At 39.1% G+C, this 24,089-nt stretch overlaps 1 protein-coding gene across 8 annotated transcripts in view; it reads left to right on the forward strand.

Moving 5' to 3' along the window:
• Nucleotides 1–24,089, forward strand: part of SDCCAG8 (SHH signaling and ciliogenesis regulator SDCCAG8) — a 271,642-nt gene that overhangs the window by 205,334 nt on the left and 42,219 nt on the right. For 4 of the 8 annotated variants that reach the window (XM_073216700.1, XM_073216705.1, XM_073216699.1 and 1 more), the window contains 2 exons: nucleotides 2,729–2,860; nucleotides 20,701–20,894. In XM_073216700.1, the coding sequence (XP_073072801.1) occupies nucleotides 2,729–2,860; nucleotides 20,701–20,894 (326 nt within the window). Of the gene's footprint in view, nucleotides 1–2,728; nucleotides 2,861–10,954; nucleotides 13,622–20,700; nucleotides 20,895–24,089 lie in introns of those variants that run through there. The other 4 variants (XM_073216702.1, XM_073216703.1, XM_037013667.2 and 1 more) reach the window with 2 other exon arrangements.

A 24,089-nucleotide genomic window follows, 5' to 3' on the forward strand; every position in this document is an offset into this window, starting at 1 on the left:
TTAATGAAATTTTTTCCAGTGTTATTGAGAAATAATTCACATACATTACTATAAATTTCAGGCATATGGCATGATGGTTTGATTTACATATATTGTAAAATGATTACCACAGTAGTTTCAGCGAAAGTCATCATTGTCTATTTTAAATACAATATATGCCCATTGTAAATACCCAGAAAATATGTTAAAAGAAGTTTTTTTTTAAAATTCCTAATCCTGACACCTAGAGATAATCAGTGTTAATATGTGGTATATATGTCAAAATATTTTTAATTCTAAAATTGTATCTCTATATCAGCTGATTTTTAATATCTTCCTTTCTTACCAGTATGTCATGTTTTTAGTTCAATAAATAACCCCAGAGTAGCATCTTGGTGCTCTTTTGTATTTACTAACATTGACAAATTTTTGGGTTAAGTTTCCAGATACTGGGTTGCAGAGCAAGTTTGCTTCTAGAAACAGTGCCACAATGAACATTATTATTTTTTTCTGCAAATGTTTTACATTTTTTTATTGTAAAATCTGTTTCCTTTGTGATTTCTATTTTAAAAACTGACAGTTTCCTGGAGAAGTACCTGAGAACAGAGAGAGATCCTGAATTTTTTCCTAATCTGCTACAAGGATATTTTTGTCCCTTTGGAATTTCTTTTAGTGCACAGTGCATATTGTGATAGGAGATACTAATCTTGAAAGAATACTAAATTAACAATTTCTTACAACAGACTCTAAATTCTTTTATATTGTATTTGATTTTGAAAGTAGAAATGCAGTCATTATTAACTGATGTAGACTATTTCAAATATAGGTAAATTCTTATTAGTAAAAGCAAATGTAGACTGAGTGCTTGATCTGAGCTTAAAATGAGATGATCTGTGTCCTCGTGTATAATTGAGCAAGAAAGATGAGGCATGAAACACAATTCAGAAGAATAAATTATAAGCTAATATATGTATAAAAGCTAGAGGTAATACCAAAAAAAATGTGCTGACATATTGGGAACTGCAGGATACTAATCGGAGCAAGTTTTCTTTGAGATGAACTTGAACCAAAATGGAAACACAGTGAGGAATGGGGTGACCTGAAAGTGAGAGATAGCTTCATGTATGTGGCACGGCTTGGTCCTCGGGATGAATTCCCCCAGCAAATCCAAATATTTTCTTGACAAGAAAAAAAGCCTGTCCCGTCGGCTATCCCATCTATTGGAGGAATCCTTTCTTCAGAAAGAAATAATTTTACATCAAGAGTGTTACTTAAAATTCAGGAAAGAAACCAATTGTTAGCTACTTGTATTTTATTATGCAAGAGTTTTGAGCTCTCAGTTCTAACCTCTGAGACAGTGGAGTATGAGGAGCTGGCGGCAGTAGGAGCAATGTTGAATCACAACAAGGACAGGGATACAGTGTTTGTTGGATAGAGATTTTTCTGATCTTCAAATTTGGAGACTTGAGATTGTCATCCAAGACACTGAAGAAGAGGTGTTTTCCTGAGGGACATCAACCATCACCAAAGTTAACATCTGTGATCCCAGATGATATGTGAAGAGGGAATGCAGGGGGCATGGCACCTGACTTGGCAAAGTGAAGGAAGGTGAATCTTAAGTGTGTACAGAGGGAGATACTTACATGTGAAGCAAGCTGATCTACTCTCAGGATTCCAAAAAAGCTTGGAAGGCAGGTGTGGAACATAGGATTGAAACCAAATTGATAGCTCTGCTCTGACCCCATGCACCCTATGTCCTTCCTCCACTCAGAGACCTCACAGCTTCCTCACTGAAGAGATTAAACCAGCAGGCTCTGGGTAACATGGGGGCTCTGAAGTTAGGATACAGGATAAATAAAAAGTGTGCAGTCCTAAAGGTGAGATCCCGACTCCTCTGTTTCAAGCCAGCTCCTAGGCCATTAGTGGTTGTACACAACAAGCAGGAAACTGGAGGATCCTTCTCTTGAGAAACAGAATTGCCACAGCGGGAAGAATTATACCATTTTGGGGAATCTGCCATTGGAATAGTTGGCTTGCTGCTCAGTCACTCTATTCTGCTCAGTCACTCAGTCACTGCTAAAGCCACTTGTTTGGGAAAATAAATGTACACATGTGCACAAGTAATCATAATATACTACTTAGCAAGGACCAATGTTTAGGGAGTCATAATGTAAATATTGATTCTGTTTTAACTACAAACTGAAATGCTGGTAATTACATTGACAAGCTGAAGATGAGGTCAGGGAGCAGAGGACTGCCATTTTTCATTATTATGCCTTTTGTAACTGTATGGTTTTAATCATGTGTCATTAAATTAGCTATGTTAATTAAAGAATTAATTAAAGAACCAACTCTCTGTCATAGAGATTAGGCCTGGGTTGCTCCTTTAACAGCATGGTGGCTGGCCTATATTAGGCGCTCAGTAAATATTTGGTAAATAAATGATAGTCTTTTTAAAATGGGATCTGATCATTATCATTTTTGTCTCCTTCCTTGGAGAAGTCATCTCTCTTCAAGTTGTTATTCCTTTATCTTTCTACCACCTGAGTCTCTGCAATGCCCTATCTCTGTACTGGACATTTCTGTAATATTTTGTGCAATTTCTGAAATATTTTACATAAAATAATTTTTATTTACACTGTTACATTTAACTGTGGATTTTAAGATAATGATAAGGTTATACAATAAAAACGTGCTTGGGTAATAGGCACCTGTAACATCTGTCATTTCTGTATTTCTACCTCCCTAGATCTGAAATAGCTCAGCTCAGTCAAGAAAAAAGGTATATGTATGACAAACTGGAAAAGTTACAGAGAAGAAATGATGAATTGGAGGAACAGTGTGTCCGACATGGGAGACTACATGAGATAATGAAGCAACGGTAATAAAGGTTTAATAAGCAACTAAAGCGACCTATATAGAATATTTGTTTAAAACCTTCTGGTAGAGATGGTTTTCTTTGCCTCCAGCTATCCAGACACTCTATGCCTTCTCTCTTTCAAAAACAATTGTTGATATAATTGAGGGAAAAATGAAAATGTTTCTACACTCCTTTTACGTTTTTTAAAATTTGAAGTCCTGGTTGGGGGAGAGGGACGCATTAATCTTATAACTTTGACCACTCGCTCTACTGAAGAGAAGAAAGGCAGTCAGAAAACGGCATTGCTTTTCAGTCACCAAAATATTAAAATATGGCAATATTTGTAAAGTATTAACCATTCATTTATTTACTCATTAAAATTTTATTTATGTCAGAGTAAAATTACTGTTCTAAGCCAGAGGTCAGCAAACTTCTGTGAAGGGCCAGGGAGTAAAATATTTTAGGCTTTGTGGGCCACACATAGTCTCTGTTGTGGTTTTAGTTTTGGTTTTTACAATGCCTTAGAAATGCAAAACTATTCTTAACTAGAAGGACAACAAAACAAGCCTGAGGATTTGGCCTTTGGGCTGTAATTTGCCCCCTTCTAGGCAAATAAGACATTTTTCTATTATTTCTTTTATTTTTCTAATATTTCTTTTCTTACATTTGTATATTGCTTAAGAATTCACAAAATGCACTCACCCCAGATTATCTTACCATAAAACAAACGTGGGAAATAACTGTTATACTCCATTCTCAGATAGAGAACTAAGGCTCATAAAGGTAAAGCTGCCAACTGAAGGTCAGGTAGAAATTTAATCATTCACTCATTCAGTGGACACTATTGACAGCTACTATGTGTCATGTTCTCCACCACATGCCGGGAATAAAATAGCCAAGTAAATATAGTTCCCAGCCTAATAAGAGTTTATAGCCTTATAGAAAAGATGGATTTTGGCAAAAATATTTCACAGATACCTAATTAATTACAGTAATAATTAGTTCAATGAAAGAGAAATATACTGTGTGGTATAAGCACATTTAATAAGGGGAGTTAACGTGAGTAGGTAAGTTTGAATGAGAAATGACACTTGAACTGAATCTGTAGGCCACTGGGCAGGGATTACTATCCTTGGGGCAGGAGCTGGCAAACTGCCCCTGCCCGCAGCCCTTTTTGCATGGCTGGGAACAGAGGCTCATTCATCTGCACATTGTCTGCGACTGCTGCTGTGCACTTGTGCTGCAGTGCTCATTGAGTAGTTGAGTCAGAGATTGTGACCTGTTTGTCCACAAAGCCTAAAATACTTACTATCTGGCCCTCTCTCCTAAGAAGCTTGCCAGTTCCTGTTCTAAAGAAAGGATAAGTGTAAAATTGAAGGTCCTGAGGTAGGACTTTTGAGGAAGGAAAGAAACCATGTGTGTTTAACACAAAGAGCAAGGGAAAGAGTGGCACATGATGCTGTTGGAGAGGCAGGAGAGAGCCAGACCTAAAGGCAGAGTCTTTACATTTTATTGCAGACCTTTTACTAAAGGGAAGAAATCCAAAGGTTTTTATAAAAACAAGGAAAATCGTGGGATCAAATTTGCATTTTAAAAATAACATCCCAGCTCCAGAGTAAATAAGGGATTAGTCAAGCGATGATGGTTGTGGTGGCTTGGACCTGAAGTGATAATAATGTTGACAGAGGTATGTGAACAGATTGGTGAAATTTATAGGATGTGAAATAAGCAGGACTTAATAATTGATTTGCTCTATTGGGTTGAGTAGGAGGACATGTCAAGGATAACACCCATACTTCTGAAATGAGCAGTGTGTACTTGGTGGTGCCACTTACTGAGAACTAGAGATGGAGCAAAAGAAGCAGGTGTGTGGCGGAGATGGCCTGGGTTTGGAATGAAACCAAGCGTTAAGTTTCAGCCTCATTGAATTTAATGTTCAAATACATCATACAGTGGATATGTTTAAGGTAGACATCAGGGACAAAGCTCAGGAGACTTTCTAGGAGACTCTCCAGTATAAAGCTCAGGAGACTCTCTCATTGGAGATAGAAACTTTCATTGACCTATAGAGGATATTTGAAACTTTAATTGAAGTTGCCTAGAGAAAAAATAAAGAAGGAAGAAGGGCTTCTGAATCCTGAACATCAACATTTTTAAAGGTAAGGTTGGCAAAAGAGATTGAGACCAGTAACCTGAGAAACAAGTGGAAACTGGAAGAGCATGTTATCATACATGCGGAGGGTGTGAAATGCTTCAGGAATCAACCAGATGCTGCCGAGTGATTAAATAAGACTGAAAAGTATCCATTTCACTTAGTGATATGGACATCACTGGTTATGTTAACAAAAATGTTTTTAGTAGAAGAGTGGGTACAGAAAACATAGTGGAGTAGATTGAAAAGCCAAAATAGTAAATTTAAACAACATTTTCATGAGAATTGTCTGCAAGGGAAAGTGGGAAGCAAGAAGACAGAACAACCAAGTGCTGGTGGGGGGATGTATTAGGAGGGACACTCTGGAACAGATGATTTTTTGTTTGAAGTTGAATTAGATTTGAATATTAAATTCTGGTTGTCAAGATCATTCAAGTTGTAAAGTCAGGAAAGTTACATTTTTTAACTGGTAGTTTGAAACTCCTGGTATCCACAAAGACAGTCCAGAAAACTTATATTAAAGATAGTGAGTGGTGGCACTTTTTTTCTAGTTATATTTTTAAATGAGTATTGATTTATATATTTCTCTCTAGAAAATAGAACCATGTGAAAACTCTGCAATGTGTACAGAAGGAATAAGCTCTAGAGCTAGTGGAGACCCATTGAGCTCTCAGGTAGTCAAGTATTATGTCACCAAGCCGTAGAAATCCTGCTTGTCACTCAGTTACATATTATACTTTTTTGCTATCTTTATTTATTTAAATTACATACATAAAAATATTGACTGAAGACATGAATCTGCTGATTGAAATGTAGCAAACTAATGAGTTTTAAATTGGTAATTCTATAAACTACTTCAGAGTGATTGTTATCTCAAATCTATAGGTTGTATTTTTCTAATATAAATTTTAATCCTTCAATACCAGTATAAAAATAGGAAATAGAGAATTGATTTTTATCTAATTTGACATTTCATTTTGGGAGAATCTTAGGAATTAAGGCAATTCACTATTTTCAGAGAAGTGCTTGATAGAAGCCTAAAATCTTAACCTTTGTTTCATCATTTAAAAACAAAATAAGAGAAAATATTGCAGATAGAATCCAACAATGTTTAAAAAGAATTATACACCACACCAAGTAGGATTTATCCCAGGTATGCAAGGCTGTTAACACATTAAAAAATTAATTTAATCCATCACATTGATAGGCTAAAATAGAAAAATCACATGAGCATATCAATAGATGCAGCAAAAGCTTTTGATAAAATCCAAAACCTATTCATGATAAAAGCTCTCAGTAAACTAGAAATAAAAGGGAACTTCCTCAGCTTGATAAAGAATATCTACAGCTAACATCATACTTAATGGTGAGAAATTCAAAGCTTTTCCTATAAAGATTAAGTATAAGGCAAAGATGTTCCCTGTCTTTACTCCTTTCATCATCATACTGGAAGTTCTAACTAATGCAGTAAGACAAGAAAAAGAAATAAAAGATATAAAGATTGGGAAGGAAGTTATAAAACTGTCTTTGTTTACAGATGATATGATCATCTATGTAGAAAATCTGAAAGAATCAACAACAAAAAAACTGGAATTAATAAGCAATTAGAGCAAGGTTGTAGGATACAAGGCTAATATGTGAAATTCAATCCCTTTCCTAGTCTCCCTGGCAACCTGGCAGGAGGTGGTTACTGTGGAATTTTGTGGGGGTTTTGTTTTTGTTTTAATCTCATCTCTCTGTTTTGTATAAACCAAAAGTCTGTTTATGTTAGATTTGAAATATATAGTCATAAAACTTTCCCTATCCCTAAGGAAATTTCTTGAGTTGATTATGCCTCATTTAGAAGAGCAATCAAAGTATAGACCAAAGCTCCCTGGCTTGTTGATGACCAGAAAACTGACCCCAAATCACAGCTGCTTTCTGCAGTTCTTATGGACAGTTTTAAAATCTATTAAATAAATGTTTTTAAAGTACTAAAATTTGGATTTTATAGGCTAAAACAATTTACTGAGAAAGGAAGTGCAGTATCCCACTGGGCTCCATGCCTTGCAGAGCTCCTGTGATACTGTACAAGCTCCAGTCACTTGACTTCTGATGACTTGGGGGAAGGACATTTAATTATTATTGCATTATCAGTGTTGTACTGAGGTCACCTTGGTTTTTCAGAAGCTACTATTCCTGCTTTTAATTATAACATGCTCTTAATTTAGCTTCATGATAATTAATTTCATTTGTTGGGATCTGTTTTGTTAACCTCCTACAGTGCAATATTGCATACTTTCACCAGCAGTGTATTGGTTTCTCAATAACAGTGTTTCAAGTCCTGCATGAATCGTAATTCAGAAGTAAGTTATCTGCATCTTTTGCTAAAGCAAATGTATGCATAATCCCCACTTTCCATGTCCTCCTGCCCCCACCAGTTTACTTTAGAAAGGCACTCCTTATGTGATGGGTTGCTTGGGAATCTATGTTTTCAAATAACTGACAGTATAACCATTAAACATAAATTAACATCATTGCTATGTTATTTTAGATTTATATGCCTTTATTTTATAATGTCAATTTGTAGAAAAATGTTAAACAATCCATATGTTCCTAATTAAGAAGTTCATTGCAACTTGTTTGCTTTGAAATGTTTGTTTGTTATCACTAGCTTTCCTTTCATGGAAATGGGTGGATTAGGTAGGGTGCCTCCTGGAAGGACAAACAATCTGAGAATATTGTGTAGAGGATAGGAGGAAGTAGTGAAAACCACATTATTCCAAAATTATAAGCCAATTGGGGTTAACAAACAATCTCTTTAAAATTCAGTTATTCTACTGACAAATTCCTAAGAGGACTGGAAGCCATGTTCCATTATACTTTATTGGGAAGACCTGAATTCAGATCATTTTCTTCCCAATAACAGGAGATTCTGTTGAGTGTTGAGTTTGTTCCCCTCGGCTCTTGTCCCCACCACAACAAAGAACTGTAGGGCAGAGACACAGTAGTGAAGCAGAATGAAAGTTTTATTTGAATACACTCCGAGGAGGAGCAAGCTAGAGTCAGGGTAGAAAAAAAAGGCAAGTTTACTTGAATAAAGCAGAGAGGAAGGAAAAACGGAGGAAAGGGAAGCCCACTGAATTGCTGTTCAGCATAATCCCTTGCCAACTCTTAAAGCCAGTATCACCCAGTGTCCAGTGTCTGCTTGAATCTGCATGGCATGAGAACCAATTTCCTACCACCGCAGGATTTGGGGGAGCCACAGACTACTGGATGGAGTGAGATTATGTTCTGGTAACTTCCTAAAGCAAAGAAAAGAGATTTTCAGGCAGACAACTAAGAAGCATGACTGTATAGCTACAGTTCCATCCAAGTCACTCAAGTGATGGGAACTTGCAAGCCCAAATCAGAGCTCTCAGCAGCTCCTCCCTACTAATCTGAAATAGGACAGAGACAGCGACACACTCAAAGAAAGGTGAGTGCAGGCAACCTCAGAGAGGGGAGGCACACCCAAAAGCTGGGATTCTATCTTTTAAGGAGTTTAAAGAATGGGATAAAGGTAAAGGGTTGGGGGTGGGAGGCAGGGGGTGTAGACTTGTCAGGCAGTCCCATGATGTCTATCTCTGGTGAGAGACAATATGTCATTGTCTATAGCCAGTCCTCTAGATAATTCTGTAGGACAAACCTTTTGTTCCTCTCTAAGGTATTGGGGTTCTTTAAGAATCTTGCCTTAAAATAAGTCATTGGCTGATTACCAAAGAATGTTAGGAATCTAACTTATGAATTCTCTTTCAAAAGTGAAATCTTAGCCTTAATATAACCTCCTGTTCTTATTATGCTACTCTTGGCATTTTTTTAGGAAAATTAATCAAAGTGCTTGTCCCTTGTCTCTGCTCTATCTCACCTGCATTAGCTAGAGCAAGTCTCAAGGTCAGCCCAGATTCAGAGCATGTAGAATGAACTCACATTGCAAAGGACATGCATCCTTTCCAGCTCTCTGGCTTAATCTGATTAACTCCCTGAGTTCTTGGTGGTCTCCAGCCTCTTTTCATCCTACTCATATCTGCCTTTCTGCCTAACAGTTCTGACTACAGGTGTTAGAATTCTGATCTGGGTGTGGATTATAAATCATTTAAAGAAGCCTGTGCAGTTAGTGTTGTTGGGACAAGGCAGGCGCTATCATAACTGAACACTTGGGAGATTAAATGGGAAAGATATCCAACATAAGAGAGTGAGGAAAATGCCTAAGACATTCCTAGAGTTGGCCCAGTACCCAGCACAAGACTCCATTTCACTTATTCATCAATATTTTTTGAGTGCTTATTATGTGACACTGATGTGCTTGGGATAAATCACTGGACAAATGGACATCCCTGCCCTTATGGAACATACATTCTCTAAGCTACCTTCAGGTTCCAGGCCTCGGCCTTTAGAATCTAAAACTGAAAGTAGAGAGAGATAGTATGTATAGTAGTTAAGAACATGCACCCCAGAACCAGGCTTTTTGGTTTTTTTCTAGTTTACTGCTTCCTAGCCATGTGGCCTTGAGCATAATCCTTTAATTTTAAGTTTCATGTCCCTCACTTTCTTTATCTGAAAAATGCTACCTTATAGAGTTGTGATAATTACCTAAAATAATCCTTAGAATATGCCTGTGATACTCTGTTTTTGAGCATGTGAGTGTATGTGTGTGCTTTTTTGTGTCCTCTATTCAGTAGTGAAAGTTTTCAATATGAGCCCCAAATACAATTTCAGAAGAGTTTCATTTACTTCGTTGTTTAAGAAGTCTTATTTTCAGCATAATGAGAAGTGAGAATCACTCTTCTAATTCCTAACTGTTACTTTACCTATAAGGTCTTTTTGTTAGGAAAAAAAAAAATGCCTAACAGATTTTAACTTCTGTTCCTAGGAGGGAAAATGTTACACTATTTAAAAATTAAAGAAGAAAAACCTCTTAAGAACATAAAGTACTAGGAAATAGCTAATGCCTTTTTGGAGGCAAATATTCTAGCAAGCCAAATAACCAGCCAGCTTAAATATTTTTACAGTGTTTATTAATTTTGATTTTTCCATAGTTAAGTCTGGATAATAAAAAATATTCAGTTAAAAAGAAGTGCTAAAGACATGTTAGAATTGTACAAAGAGCCATGAGATGTTATGAGCATTTGTAACTCCAGGGGAAGATACATTCCCAACCTGGGACAAATTACCTTTGAAACCCAGATCAGTCAAAGGGAGAAATAAAGTGGGAGAAACCCATTTGTTGCTTATAAGCAGTTGTCCACTTCTGCTTGCCTATGTCTCTCTTGCCCAGGCTGCAAAAAGGGAACCCACCCAACCTCTCTGGATAGTTAGGGATATGCCCTCCCTATGCTATATAATCACCTATTGATAGGGAGATGGGGGCCTCTCTCCACCCCTTGGAGACACCTATTGATATGCAGATACACCAAGGCCAGGTGAGAGATTCTGGAAATAACTGCTGTTTAACCCACAGCATTTGAATATCATTCCATGGATAGAATTTTTGATAAAAAGACAGAGCAGGTAAATTTCTTTTCTTATATTATAGGACAAAAGGTGTATTTCCAGGCTTAAAATCCTAAAAATTTATTTTATATCTAAAGTTGTCCTTTATCCTCTTTGAGAGTTCACTCTTTAAAGCTAAATTTCTTTCTGGTTTTATCATTCAGGTAGATTGAGAATTTATGATTAGCATTTTCATTATCCTAAACCTTATGACTTAAAATTTAATATAGTGCTTTTAAGTTAAATAGGGTCTGTTTTTCATTTCTGTGACATTGTTTGTTGTTTTGCTGTAGATGCTCCATAATTTTAAAGATTGCATATTAAGTATGAAAACCTAAAGTAGATGGCCTGACTTGTGTTCTGTTTTCTAGCTTATTAATGTAACTCTGAACTTATTAATGTTTATTGAGCATTGAGCATTCTAAAGCAAAAATTATTATCTCTACCCTTAGGGATCATCCAATCCCAATGGTGGGGCACACAGTAATCACACAGGAATAATATGAGATTAACCCAGAATGCTCTGGGAACAGCTCAGACTGGCACCTTACGCAGGTTTGGAGGAACAGGTACAATTTCTTAGAGGAATAATTCATAACTGAATCCTGCAAATAAGTAAGTAATCTTAACAGAGAAAAAGAATCCATGTCTGAAGGTCACAGGTCAAGGTGAACATGGTCTCTTAAAGAACCGACACTATGGTTTTAAAACACAAACAGAAATTGGCAGTAGATGAGGAAGAGGAAGTAAGCAAGAGTTCTGTCTCCCCATTTGCTTCCTTTTTCTCCTGGGACTCCAGTCACACATTCATCAGATCATCCAGTGTTGTCCCACAGCTCTTAGATTCACTGTTCTAGTCTCTTCCCTCCCCCACCCCCAACTTTCTCTCTTTGTATTTTAGCTTGGGTGATTCCTATGAGCCAATCTTCAGATTTACTCATCTTCCCACCTCTGTTTAATCCATTCTGATGATAGGCCCTTTAAAGGAATTCTTTATTTCTAATGCTATGCTTTGTTTTTTATTTCTAACCTTTTCATTTGACTCTCATCATGGCTCATGATGGGGCTGAAGATGGGGATGGACTTTCCTGCTGCTTCCTCAGGGTCAGGTGCCATGTTGGAGCTGATTGTTAGATGTTTAGAAATGCGCAGACCATTTGACATCATGTTGGCAGATTTAAAATGGCCATTGTAGAAGTATTCATATCACAGAAATTGGCAGATACTATGAAACAGGACCTCTTTTCCCCCAGAAAGCTGGATTTCAAACATTTGCCGTCACACCACTGAGAAATTTTACTTCCACCTCCCTCAGTGAAAGTTTCCCTATTCTAGAGCCAGTGCAAGAGGTTTCTACCCACCTTCCAGAGGAAAAGAGCTTTTGCTTCTAACCAGTCCCCAGAAGAGGTGAACCTTTTCCTGGAAAGGTTTCTTTTCCCTCCTCCATAAGTTTAAGGTCTTTTCTTCATATGGAAAAATACAACCTAGTGAGTAGATGGGGTATTGTGTTTATGCCCCTGAGAAGGCGGCAGGAGGGGCTCTCAGGTCGCCTCTCCTGGCCCCAGGCTTTCTCGACAGCAGCCAGTGAAGGAAACTAGTGAGAAGTGCTTGAGAACAAGTGCGGACTTCTCTTGTCCTCTTAGGTCTGGAGCTCCTGGTGGTTCTAGGCTGTCAAACCCACACTCCGAGAATCCCTAAAATGTTACCTGCTTTCCTCTACCTACTTTTATACTGGCCATTTCTCTTTCCCAAGCTCTGCCAAAGATCACAGCCAACATGTTTCTGTCTGTCCTCCCAGGGGCATATTGCCTTTTAGAATTTAGTTTACCTGCTCATTTAGCTCTCTTATAGTGCAAGAAAAATGATTCCTTTGTTGATTATATTTGTTTCTTATTATTAGGGTAGGAGTAATTAATGTTTTTTTTGTGGCTTCCTACATCCTATGAGGAGGTGAGCCCCTCAGAAGTAAAATGTAGTAGCGTCTTCCAAAGTCTTCCAAATCACATAAAAGTGTTTGGAATTTATTCTGAGCACTATGAGAAAGATTTTAAGCAGAGGGAGACATTTCTGTGATGTTTGCCTTTTAAACACTGTGATGTTTACCTCATACTTGATAAGCCAGAGTTGCCCTCTGATAGCTTTCTGCTTATCATTTCCTCTAATTTTGTAAATTGTTTCTAATTCCTGAGTTTATTGACTTTTTCACCATTTTACTTGTATTATCAGATGACTTCCATTTCTATGGCATATTCCTTTGCTGTGTATCTTTCTACACCAAGCCAGTGATTTCAATGAAGAGTTTGCCAGTTCCTTCATTTCTATTGTCTGAGAACTTGAGCAAGGATTAAGTGCTAATGTTCATATGGCCTCAGTGTCAGGACAGCAAGAGTGAGGGTCAGGAAGGTGAGGCATGGAAAAATGGAATACAAAGGAAAACAATGTGTCATCATACTTGATGATAAACCACAGAGGCATAACCGTACGGATGTTTCTGGGCAGGCTAAACAGAGAAACTGCCTGCAGATAGCTTACTGGAGGGAGGAAAAAAGGGAATTTTTCTTCCCAGCTTCCATCTCATGTCTCCTAAATTCTCCAAAACTTTCCCCATGGGAGATAATTCCTCTGCATTTTAAATTAAATTAACCAATAGCAGCCACTTCAGAAGCCAAATCCTAAATTGTAGGGTTTGGCATGTCACTGGACTCCAAGTGGCAGGAGGAGCACCAGCCCTGAGGTGTGTGCAGGGAGCCTTGGGTGGCGGACCAAGAGGGGCTACAGTGGCATTGGTGAGCTCGGAGCTGCAGCAACAGGGGACTTAGCGCTGAGAGAAGCTGATACACCTGCCATGGGTAATAAGAGTAAGTGATGTCGGCCTCCAGGCCAGCAGTTGAGAGAGACTTCCTCACATGCATCCTTACCCTCTCTACTGCTTGGCTTCCCTTCCCTTCCAGAGCCATTGTTTACCATACTTGAGCATTTGTGGAAATGCACCATTCTCTCATTTTTCTTTTCTTTGTATTCCTCCTGGAGTCCCTCCTGGCATCTTTTCCTCTGCCAGCTAGCCTGGGTGCTCTCTGCTCTTTGGATGCTGTAAACTCCCCCCACCCCACCCCTGTACAGCTACATGACAGACCCCAACCGGAGACAGATACTCCATTCTCTCCAGGATCTTAGAGCAATTAGTATTTATTTCTATTTTTTCATATTCTCTTTCTCTACTTATAATGTAGCTTACTGCAAGCAAGTATCATGTCTTCTGTGGAAGCCTAGCAAATTATAACAAGGAGAGAACACTGTAAGGGGGAAAATGTTCACGGTTTGTGGGCCATGTCACCTGCCAACATACGATTTTGGAGCCCAAGTAAGCTTTTTCAGCCTCAACTTCCTTATCCATATGAGCATTAAATACCATGCAGGACAGTTATGAGGATGAAATCAGATCATAGGTATGAACAGTTTTGGAAAAACCTGAGCACTGTGTCAATACGGCAGAGTAGTAGGATTAGAGTCAGCTGCCTTGTAGTCGCAGCATCATGGACTCACAGAACAGCGGAACTTTGTGATCTCTAGCAGAAGACTGCAGTTTGATAATTCAAGAATCTGCAGCAGAGAAGCCATATTAAATTTACCCATCGGATCAACTCTGTTGAGAGTATTCTTGTGTCCTACTTTTAAGAGGGGAAAATTGAGGCTCTGAGAGGTCATGTGACTTACCCACAGCCACTTAGCTGATATGTGGCATTGCCTGTCTAGGAATGTAGGGTGTTCTGATGCGGGAGCTCACCCCTTAACCAATGTGCTGTGGGGCCTCTCCAAGTTTTCCCAGAAAGCCAGCCCCAGAGCTGCTTCTGGACTCCAGGCCCCCAGAACCCCAGCCCACAAAGCTCCCTGGCAGATTTCCTTGTTCCAACTTGTGAGTGACAGTGTGGCATTTTAGACTCAAATTCTGTGCTAGGGACCTTACAGGCTAATGTGGCTTGGAGATCTCCCCAGGTTATAGAAACTCTAAATGAGCTTTTAAAAAGATTTTTAAATCACTAATAGAGCATATGGTGCATAGTGGTTAAGAACATGCAGTTTCTGGAGCCCTCTGCCCGGGTTCTAATCCCAGCACCGCCACTGAACAGGCCATGGGGCCTTGGACAAGTCACTTCACTGGGTGACCCTGCCTGCTCACCTGTGAAAGGGAAGGAGTGGTTCCCAGCGCCAAGGCCCATCCTGAGACTGGAAGAGGCTTCAAGTTGGCCTAGCACACAGGAAACAGTATATGCTTTTGTTAAATAAAGTAACAAGTTCTTGGGTTTTATTTTGCAATTCAAATTTAATAGTATGTCATCATTAAATAAAATCTGAAGGAAAAGAAAAACACAGAATAACAAGTCTCCCTTTAAAACTAAATAAACTGCACTGATAGGACAGCAAACAACTAACTTTTCTCTCAGGAAATACCATCTTAGGCTGCTTTTGTGGGGGTTTATTCCAAGGCAGACCTTTCTCCTCACAGGGTGAGAACTGGCCATTCCGTTTGCCTGGTGAAGAGCCTGTGGGTCCATTCAGGGAGGGATGCAGGGCTCTCCCGCCTGGCTGGCAGGTGCCTGGAGGTGAACCTGCTGTAGGCTTTATGCTGTTTGGGTGCTTTTTTAGCTCTTTGATGTTGGACAAAAGATTGAAATCTAGAATCAATCAAGTATAGTGAATGGACTCCTTTGTTGGATTCCATGTTGTTTTTGAATTTCTTTAGTGATTTTAACAAAATAACTTCTGAGGTGATTACATAAGGAGAGCAATACCTTCAGTCCTTCTTAGAAGGGCTTCCCTTTGTTTAATTGGACATGTATGTTTAGGGGAATAAAAGCAATTTCATGCATTGTTTTCACCATGTGTAACATGCAGACTGCTGGTGATGGAAATTTAACAGATTAAAGAAAGTGTTTGGTTTTGTGATCATATCTTGATGATGTTTCCTGGGCATTTGTTCTCTAGAAATTGATTGGTTTTTAAAATGGCTGCCATCCATGAAATACATTTTTCTGTATGTACATGAGCATGGGCAGAACCATTTTCTCCTTATCGTCCATGGAAGATATGCAACAGTTTAAACAGCATTCAAAGGTATTTTGAAAGCATTTTCTAGAAATATGGAAAAGCAACATTAAAGTGGCTTTTGAGTCATTCTTTTCCACTCAATGCAAATTTTAATGTTTATGTGCTAGGCAAATGGGTCATTCAGAGAAAGTAGACATTGATCTAGCTGGTGCATTGCTGACTCTGACTGCTAAGTGAAGCTCAGTAGTCCTCTGCAGATGTAAGGGTAGGGGATGGGCAGGGTGGAGATGCCACACGGGGTGTCCCTGTGGACTTGCTTTCTGGCTGGCGCTGTTTATCTTCTACTTCTTCACCTCCTGCTTTGTCTGCCCCTCCACCCACTTTTATTTTACTTTCCCTCTCTTTTTATGATTCTCTTGCTTTGCTTTGGCTCTTTATTTCTAAATACCCACGTGTGGCCAGATTTCATTCTCTTATTCAGTGAACCAGTGTACCTTAGGTGTGCATTTTATTAGAATTCACAGTTAGGCTTGTTATTATCCAAAAGTTGAGACTCACTATTTGTGAAACATGAAATTTTAACCAAGCACCTAGTTGCCAAGAAACCCTGGTTTTTAAAAAAAGTTATAGCGCAGGTAGACATTGAGCTATCTTAACATTGAGATTGTTTTGTGCAAGGAAAGAAATCAATCAAAATTATAGTTGGTCATAATTTATCACCCTTTCTGGACTTCTTATAAAAGGAAATGCCTTGCCTTCAGCTTGATTTTTTGAGCATGATAGATATTCATTCAGGAGAGCTGATAAATAGAAGAAATCCTTATTCACCGGCCCAAATCTTATTGTATGCTCTGTACATGACATCTGTATATATGTCTGGATTAATACCACCACGTCCCCATTGCAAAAAGAGGCTCTTTCAAGACTGAAGTGATAAAACTGTGTTTTAAATATCTCAAATAGATAGCAGTTAAAATAAGTTCATGATGGTGTATAGCTGAGGTATAAATCTGGCTGTGTAGTAAATTGTTCATCCTATTATACCTGGAGGTGATTTTTATACTTCCATCAGCAGTGCTTTCTTGAGGCTGAGTGCTTGAGGAAAAAAATCTTAGAAAGCTGGCAATTGCAGGCAGATGTGGATCTATACCTTCGGCATCACTGGTTGTAATTTAACTATAAAAATGTTGCAACCATCTGGGTTGCAAAACGGCTGAGCGCTGCTCTAGCCCGTGAGTGTAAATATGGAGATTTGTCTGGCTTTACAGACACTGGATTGCTAAGAAGATTTGTCGAGCATCAACTCTGTGACAGGCTGCTGGATGTGTCTGCAGCCACCTTCCTGGGGCGACCTTCCCTCAGACGTCAAGTGTGACACAGTGCTGCTGATTTTATGTTGTCTCCACCTTCAAGGGGGAGCCCTGATCTTTACAGATGATCTAAACTGAAGAAAAAAAACAAACGGTAGCCTCAAAAGTCCTTTCTACTAATATGTGGGTATCGCCCTTTTTTTCAGAGAGCAAAACCAAATTACAGCCTCACTGTCACAACTTCCTTCAACACTGGAAGTTAATGGCTGATTTCTTCTTCATGGAGAAAAGCTTACTAACCATTCTGGGCCACTTGAGCATCAGTCCTTGAGACCATGCCACCCTTTCTGGTTTCCCTAAATGTCTGGCTGTGCACCTCCACGTTAGAGCTATTAGAGGCTTTGCTGATTTGCTTGGCACATCTCCCACCAAGTAGTCCATTAAAATTCAAATCCTTTCCCAATAATTGAGACAATCAATTTACATTAAACAAGGCACAATTATACTTTCATGTACAATTTAGGTTCTATAGAAAATAATCAGTGTGCAATAAAGAGGGACACTTATTTTGATGCAAAGGCATGTTTTTATAGTCTGCACAAACAAATCTTCCCTATTTTCAAAATAGTCCCCTCGTTATCTTTGGTGAAGGGGAACTCAGTTGTGTTTCATTTTGATGTAGGGACAAGTGTGTGTCCATGGCTGCATGTTGAATGAGCAGTGTGACTTTCTCTCGATGCCAGTTAAATTGAAAGGGTTGAGATAGAATAAGGTAAGTACTTACTTGCTATGTAACAAGAAATCACGCTTTTAAAAAGAGCAAAGAGGATGCGTGTTGACTGAGGTTGTTACCATTGTGCCAGCATTAGTGACACAGGCATCTTTCCCTTTGCGCGATAGACCAAGTACCTGCTGCTCTGCCGGGGATCGATCTTGTATTAGGTCCCAAGAATTCAGAGGGATTTGGGGAGGCTGCCTAGGACGGGGGAGGAAGTTGCCTTGGTCGTGTGCCTTTGCGCTGAAGGGTTCCAGGGAAAGCTTCAAATCCCCGGCAAGTAGGCTCCACGCGTATGCCCAAATCCTCCACAGCTCGTGAGTTCTTCAGAAGACAGGCATTGTCGATCGGGAACTCTAGAACAGTGCGCAAGTATTATTAGGAAGAATATAGTAAAAATAATGACAACATAGAAAACAGATCTTGTCAGAGCCCGAGAATATATCTGGCTCCTGCTTGCTGTGTCTGTCTGTTTCTATAAACGGTCCAGAATAGAAACCGGATGTTTAAAATCTCTCTCCCTTGCACATGCTCTCCTCCCTCTCCTGTCTTCCTTCCTCTTCAGTATTAGTAGACTTACTATTTTTATTATTTTTTATTTATATTCCTATTTTGCAATATTTGTCATTTGTGTGGATAACACATTAATTTTTAATGAAATATTTTCAGACTCTTGGAATAGCTGAATCGTAAAGAAAAGCTGAAATTGATACGGACTCCAAGGCAGCATGTAAACTGAACACCACAGGTGCCTTTCCCTGTCACAAATGGCAGATGATGTGTATTTAGATTTAAATCTCTTACCTTCATCTCTGAGTCTAGTTTGTATAATTTTTGTGCCATAAAGAGTAATTCAGGCACCTTTCTAACTAAAATGAAAATATATGAAAACAATGTGATAGGCAATGCTGTCTAATAATTTTCATTTTATCTAGAATCACACATTTTTGACAAGCCTCCTTGCTGCTGATGAGATTCACTTGTGACTTAAACTGAGACTTGAGCTTGATTTTTCATTTTAGCTCTGATGCAAAACTAAAGACTTTAAAGAAGGCAGTGTGTGTTTCTTTGAGCAGTTTATTTTCTCAATCATTAATTGTGGTTTCATATTTGTAAAATTAAAATTGATACTGGAAATTATTTAAGCAATTTGATATTACATGTTATTTATAGAACTTCAGCTTTATAATCCACTTTGGAACTGTAAATTGGCAAGGATAGTTTCTTCCAAAAGTTTTTATTATAGAAAGGGTGGACATTTGAGATGTAACCTCTTGAGGCTTTTTTCCCATTCTCAAATTATAAGGATATCAATGATCAATTTTATGTTTGTAACATATCTTTTTTTAATCATTTTACATAAATGGAGTGCCACATCATTTTTCCTGGATAAACCACACCAATATTGCATATTTTCATGTGCCCAATTTTGGTTTCTAAATCAGCTGAGGACACAAAGGCACTTGGAAGCAGCCTTTATGTAGAATTTGCTATTTTAATGACCCTCTCTCACCAAGTCTTTTATAGTTATTTCATGCACACCTAATTTGACCCTTTTTTTTAACCTCAGTTTTGTTGATTCTTTCTAAATTATTCTACTTTGTTTTCATACAATCAGCAAACTATCAGTCGTATTTCAGAGTTCACTGAACATTAGGTTATGCTTATGTAGGCGGCACAAACAGGCTGTGGGAGAAACACAACTGCCTGGGAAGTATGATGCGACCAGGGGGAGCAGTCAGTGGCCGTAAGTACTGAGTTTGCCCTGAACGTCATTCCACAGAGAGAAAAGAAAAGTGGTGGTTTCCTAGGTGGCCAGGGAAGGTGACTGTCCATCCAGGAAGCTTCTGTTGTTCACTGGAAGGAAGAAGCATATGCATTACATTGGCCACATACCAGGGAGGAGGCAGACAACCTGAGCAGGAGAAAGAGAACTTTCTTTGTTTCCTCTTTGCTTTCTCTTCCCCCATATAGAGAAGGCCAGCCTCATGCCACCCAGAAGCCAGGCCAAGGGGGCTTTCTTACACCAAAGAAACTGTCCCAGCTGCTTGGCAGTGAAGCAGCACCACTGCTTAACCTGGAGAACCATCTCACATACACACTGAATAAAGTGACCTGCTACTTATTTGGGGATGCTCGGGGCTGCAGCCCTGCTTTCTTAAGGGAGCTGATCTGCTCCTGGCATAAAGTCTGCAAGGATTGTTTTCTTAGGAGGTTGCACTGCTAAAAATGCATGTGGTTTCAAAATGGGTTAGATGAATTCTTGGATTAAGAAGCCATGCCTGGTTTTTAAAGGGTCCTGGGCATGCATTAAGTCTCATTCCTAAATAATGAACAAACAAACCAACAAGCAATGAACAACTATCCTCTCTCTAAATTGGGTGAATATAATCCTTTTCACTTCTCCTTTTACCATTTTTTTTTTGGCCCAAGCATCCATTCTGTTTTCCTTTCTTGATTAGATGGTTATTATAGCACACAGCTGCTTCACACAAAAAAAAAAGAAAGAAAAAAGTGCTGCATAACTGCCTCCTCACTCCCTTGCTAATTTGTTGTGGCCCAGAGGGGTGGGGCAGCATTTTTCATATGTATTCAATGGACAATCAGTCCTACAAAAGGGTCTTTGAAAAAAGAAATGCAGGATGTTTTAGTTTGGGACATGCTGCATAAACTATTCACTCTTTGGAGAGTCAAAATGCACAGTAGTATACTAAAAGCCTTGATAAATCTTAGAAATTATTAATCATTTTTTAAAGTTTAAGTTGACTTTAATTAAATTAACATAAAATATTTGAAAAAAATGAAAAATGTAATGGATAAGGGTATGAGGATATGGCATGAAGGGCACCACCACCCTGAAGGGCTGGTTTATGAGACACGTCACCAGTCTAAGTACAGAAATGACCAACTGGCACTTCACAGAGGACCTGCAGAGTTTCTCCGTGGCTCTGTGATCCTCTAGTAGTCCCTTCACCCCGCTTGTTCCAACCTGGTTTATATTTGCACTTTATTTCCTTTATACTCTAGTGTGTGGCACAATTACCAAGTCTTGCTTTCTAACTCCTAGGCAGGAATTGCTGCTCATGGCTGTTGCATACACCCACAGCGCCAAACAACAGGAGTCAGTTATCTGCAGGGGGAGTTTGTGGGATGATTTCCCGGACCTTGAAACTGTGTCAAGGAATGGATTTAAAGAGAAAATTGTCCTGGAGAACTCTGCCATCTCTATTACCATCTGTCTGGCCATGAAGGACAAAGAAAGTAAACATCTACTTTTTCTTAGTTCATGGGCTCTCAAAGAGATTTTTTTTTGTCATATTCTTCCTTCTTCTCGATCAAGTGACTCTTAATCTAGAATCATTCTTTATCTAGAATCATGAATATGTACCTAGAAGAAAGATCCATGTTCATTCACTGTTTATACCTACACTCTTCAGGTATTTAGTGAGTGCCAACTATGGTAACGGGACCGGTAGTTGGCATAGGTGTTTAAAAGACTTAATCCCTGACTTTGAGAATTCAGTCTGCACACTTTGTTCTTACCTGTACCTCCTGAAGCCTGGCATGCCTTGGGTGAAGTGCTCTTTCCCCCACTTTCTGCATTGCTCAACACATTGTTCAAACAGTACTTTGGTCAAGACTCAGGACATCATAACCATCCTCTGAATGTCTGACTCTCAGACTAGGAGTCCCTCTAGAGTAGAAACGACTCCCCAGTCATCTGTTTCTCTAGCATGTAGCCAGTGCCAGGCACTTAGATGGCACTCACTACATGAATTTGCAGTCATTTTTATCTTCGAGCTCATCTTTTTCAGTCTCCCAAACTGTAGAAGGGAAAAAATAGTAAGACAAAAGAACAGTTTGATGTGTACATACAACTTTTAAGAAATATTTTATAACCTTGTCTCTATATCCTCACATTTGGAGAAACTAATAAATATATGCATGTCTAATTACTGTCATTGAATAATGTAAATCTACATTTTTATTGTATAACGATGTCCACTCAGTAAGTATTATTCACAACTATTAACAATGTTTTGATCTCATTAAAACTAGAATGGCCCCCTTACTCTGTTTAGGCCATTTTTCATCATGTTATTAGTTTGTCCTTATTTTGCAAGGTTTGTGGGTCATGTTTAATGAAGCTGCTTGTTAAGGTTGTTAGCAGTCATGTAAATGACTTTGACTTTACAAATTTTGGGACAGTCATTTGGAATGAATTACATATTTTCCAAGCTTTTGGTTTCCCCAGTGGCCTGATATATTAACAAATGACTGTTAAATGGCATATCTGGTGAGAAGTTTTTTTAATCAGTGAAATTTGACATTTTATATAACACTAGTGATTTCTGTATCATAGACAAAGGAGATAATATAAAATTGAGACTGGGAAACATTTTTCTTCTCTTACATGGCCAAGCAGAACAGCCCATGGAAAATGACCCTTGGGAAGAGATTATCATTTCCTACTCATACCAAATATGTACTTCTATATCTCTCCCATTTAAAAGCATCATTTTTGTGCCCTACATCTGGATGTGCTCAAGTTTCTCCACATGGCTCTTAAAACATAGTGTTGGTGTGGCACTTCATATTTTGTATTTTGAGTGCTAGCACTGTGCTCACCTGCCAGGTTACCTCCTTCGGGGGCCTGGCTGGATTGTAGAGTCCTGGACTCCTTTTGGCATATTGGAAGCTCCAGAATGGGGCGGCCTAAGCAACTGCCTATGAGAAGCCCAGGCAGCCCCTGGCCCTTTTCCCTTTGGTCCACACCCCCCACTAGGGGTTCTAGATCTCCCCCACTTCATTATGGGAGTAAAATGACCCCAGTGAAAGGCTGGGAAATGTATCTGGGCCGGACTCCAGATACTCCACAAGCTAATCTCGGGGTAGGATTGGGGGCTGTGTTGGGGTGAGACTGAAAGAAAATTTGCACTCTCACCAGGAGCCAGCATTCCTCAGTTCTGGTCAGTTAGTCTCCCTCTTGTCGCTCTAGTCAATGTTTTTATTTTCTAGCACTTAGAGCCCCATGTTCATGGCATTTTATGTCATTCTCTCATGGACTGTGAAGTCTTCAGTGTGAAATGTGTGTTACCAGTCTCTGAAGTCCCAGTGTATAAAACTATGTTGAATTAATAAATAATTCTCTAGGAACTGAAATAGTTTTAACTTACAAGCTGTTAGCTAATGGTGAGGATTAATATATGCTGATTCCATACGTATCCTATTTCTTACCACCAAGTCCATTAGGATTGGAACTCACTTGGCTTTATTAGCTATTTTTCAACTCTTTTAAACTACAGTAGGGTTTGGCCCACCCAAAACATAAAAAACCAAACAGAAGTGAATGGGTGCCTGTGTCATGATAGCAGCAGCAGGTCATGGAGACAGAGAAGATAGATTTCAGCACTGGCCTCTTTTTCTCTGCAGAAAGTGGTACAAAGCCCTTTCGCCACCACACCAGCCTGTGTGGTAAGTAAGGACTTCAGTAGAGATACCCATGTGCCAGCATAGAGTCAATGAAGAGAGGCACAGTTCAGCCTGGGAGATGGGGAACTTTTTGGAGGAAGGGAGGCCAAAATTTCACTTTAGAGGCTGCACAAGGCTGCATGCCAGGTGGAGAGGGAAACTGGAGAAAGCTCTGGAGAGAGAAGTGAAGTATGTGGAGTGGGAGCCACCCTAGGGCCGTGCTGCTGGAGTGGAAGAGGAGGAGCCCACTGAAGATCCAGGCCAGGGGTCTGTCTCTCTGTCCTGGGGCTATGAGAGGCTGGTGAAGGGTTTTAAACAGGGCACCATGGCAGACCTGCGCTCCAATACTCACTCTGGTGGCAGCATGAAGGAAGGATGTAATGAAGAAGGCAGGGAAACCAGATAGGAAATGATTAGCACCTGAAATAATGATGAAGAGGAGGGGATGGATTAGAGAAGTATTTAGGAGGTAAAATTGGCTAACAATTGATAGGACATGAGAAGTGAGAAAAAAGGTAGAAATCAAGTAATTTGTGTCTCTATTCTTGTTAGTACCTGTTTCTTTGGTCTAAATTCCAATGACATTTTTTTCTGTCTCTGGGAATGAACCTACAGAATGCCTTAAAAGTCAATGATTTTTAAATGATCTTTTTTAGTCATATCTTCATTTGGTTTACATTTTCCCTAAAGCAAGTCTACATTTTTATCTTTAGTGTCCCTTATTTCTGTGATAATTCAAACTAGATTTATAGTTTTTACAATAAGTATTTTAAATCCCAAGAAATGGGTTTCAAGAATTGTATCAGAAGAGAGATTGTCACTGAAATACCAATTCCTAACATTGCCAATATATAACCTCCCTTCACCTTCTGGCCAGGCTGAGCCCTCCTCCCTGAAGTACACTTGCCATGCCCCTAGCATTGACCTTGGCACTGACCTTGGAGCTATGTAAATGAGTCTTCCCTTACAGCAGAGACTGAATAG

This window comes from Manis javanica, chromosome 11, assembly GCF_040802235.1.
Source record: "Manis javanica isolate MJ-LG chromosome 11, MJ_LKY, whole genome shotgun sequence".
In the NCBI taxonomy this organism is placed as follows: Eukaryota; Metazoa; Chordata; class Mammalia; order Pholidota; family Manidae; genus Manis; species Manis javanica.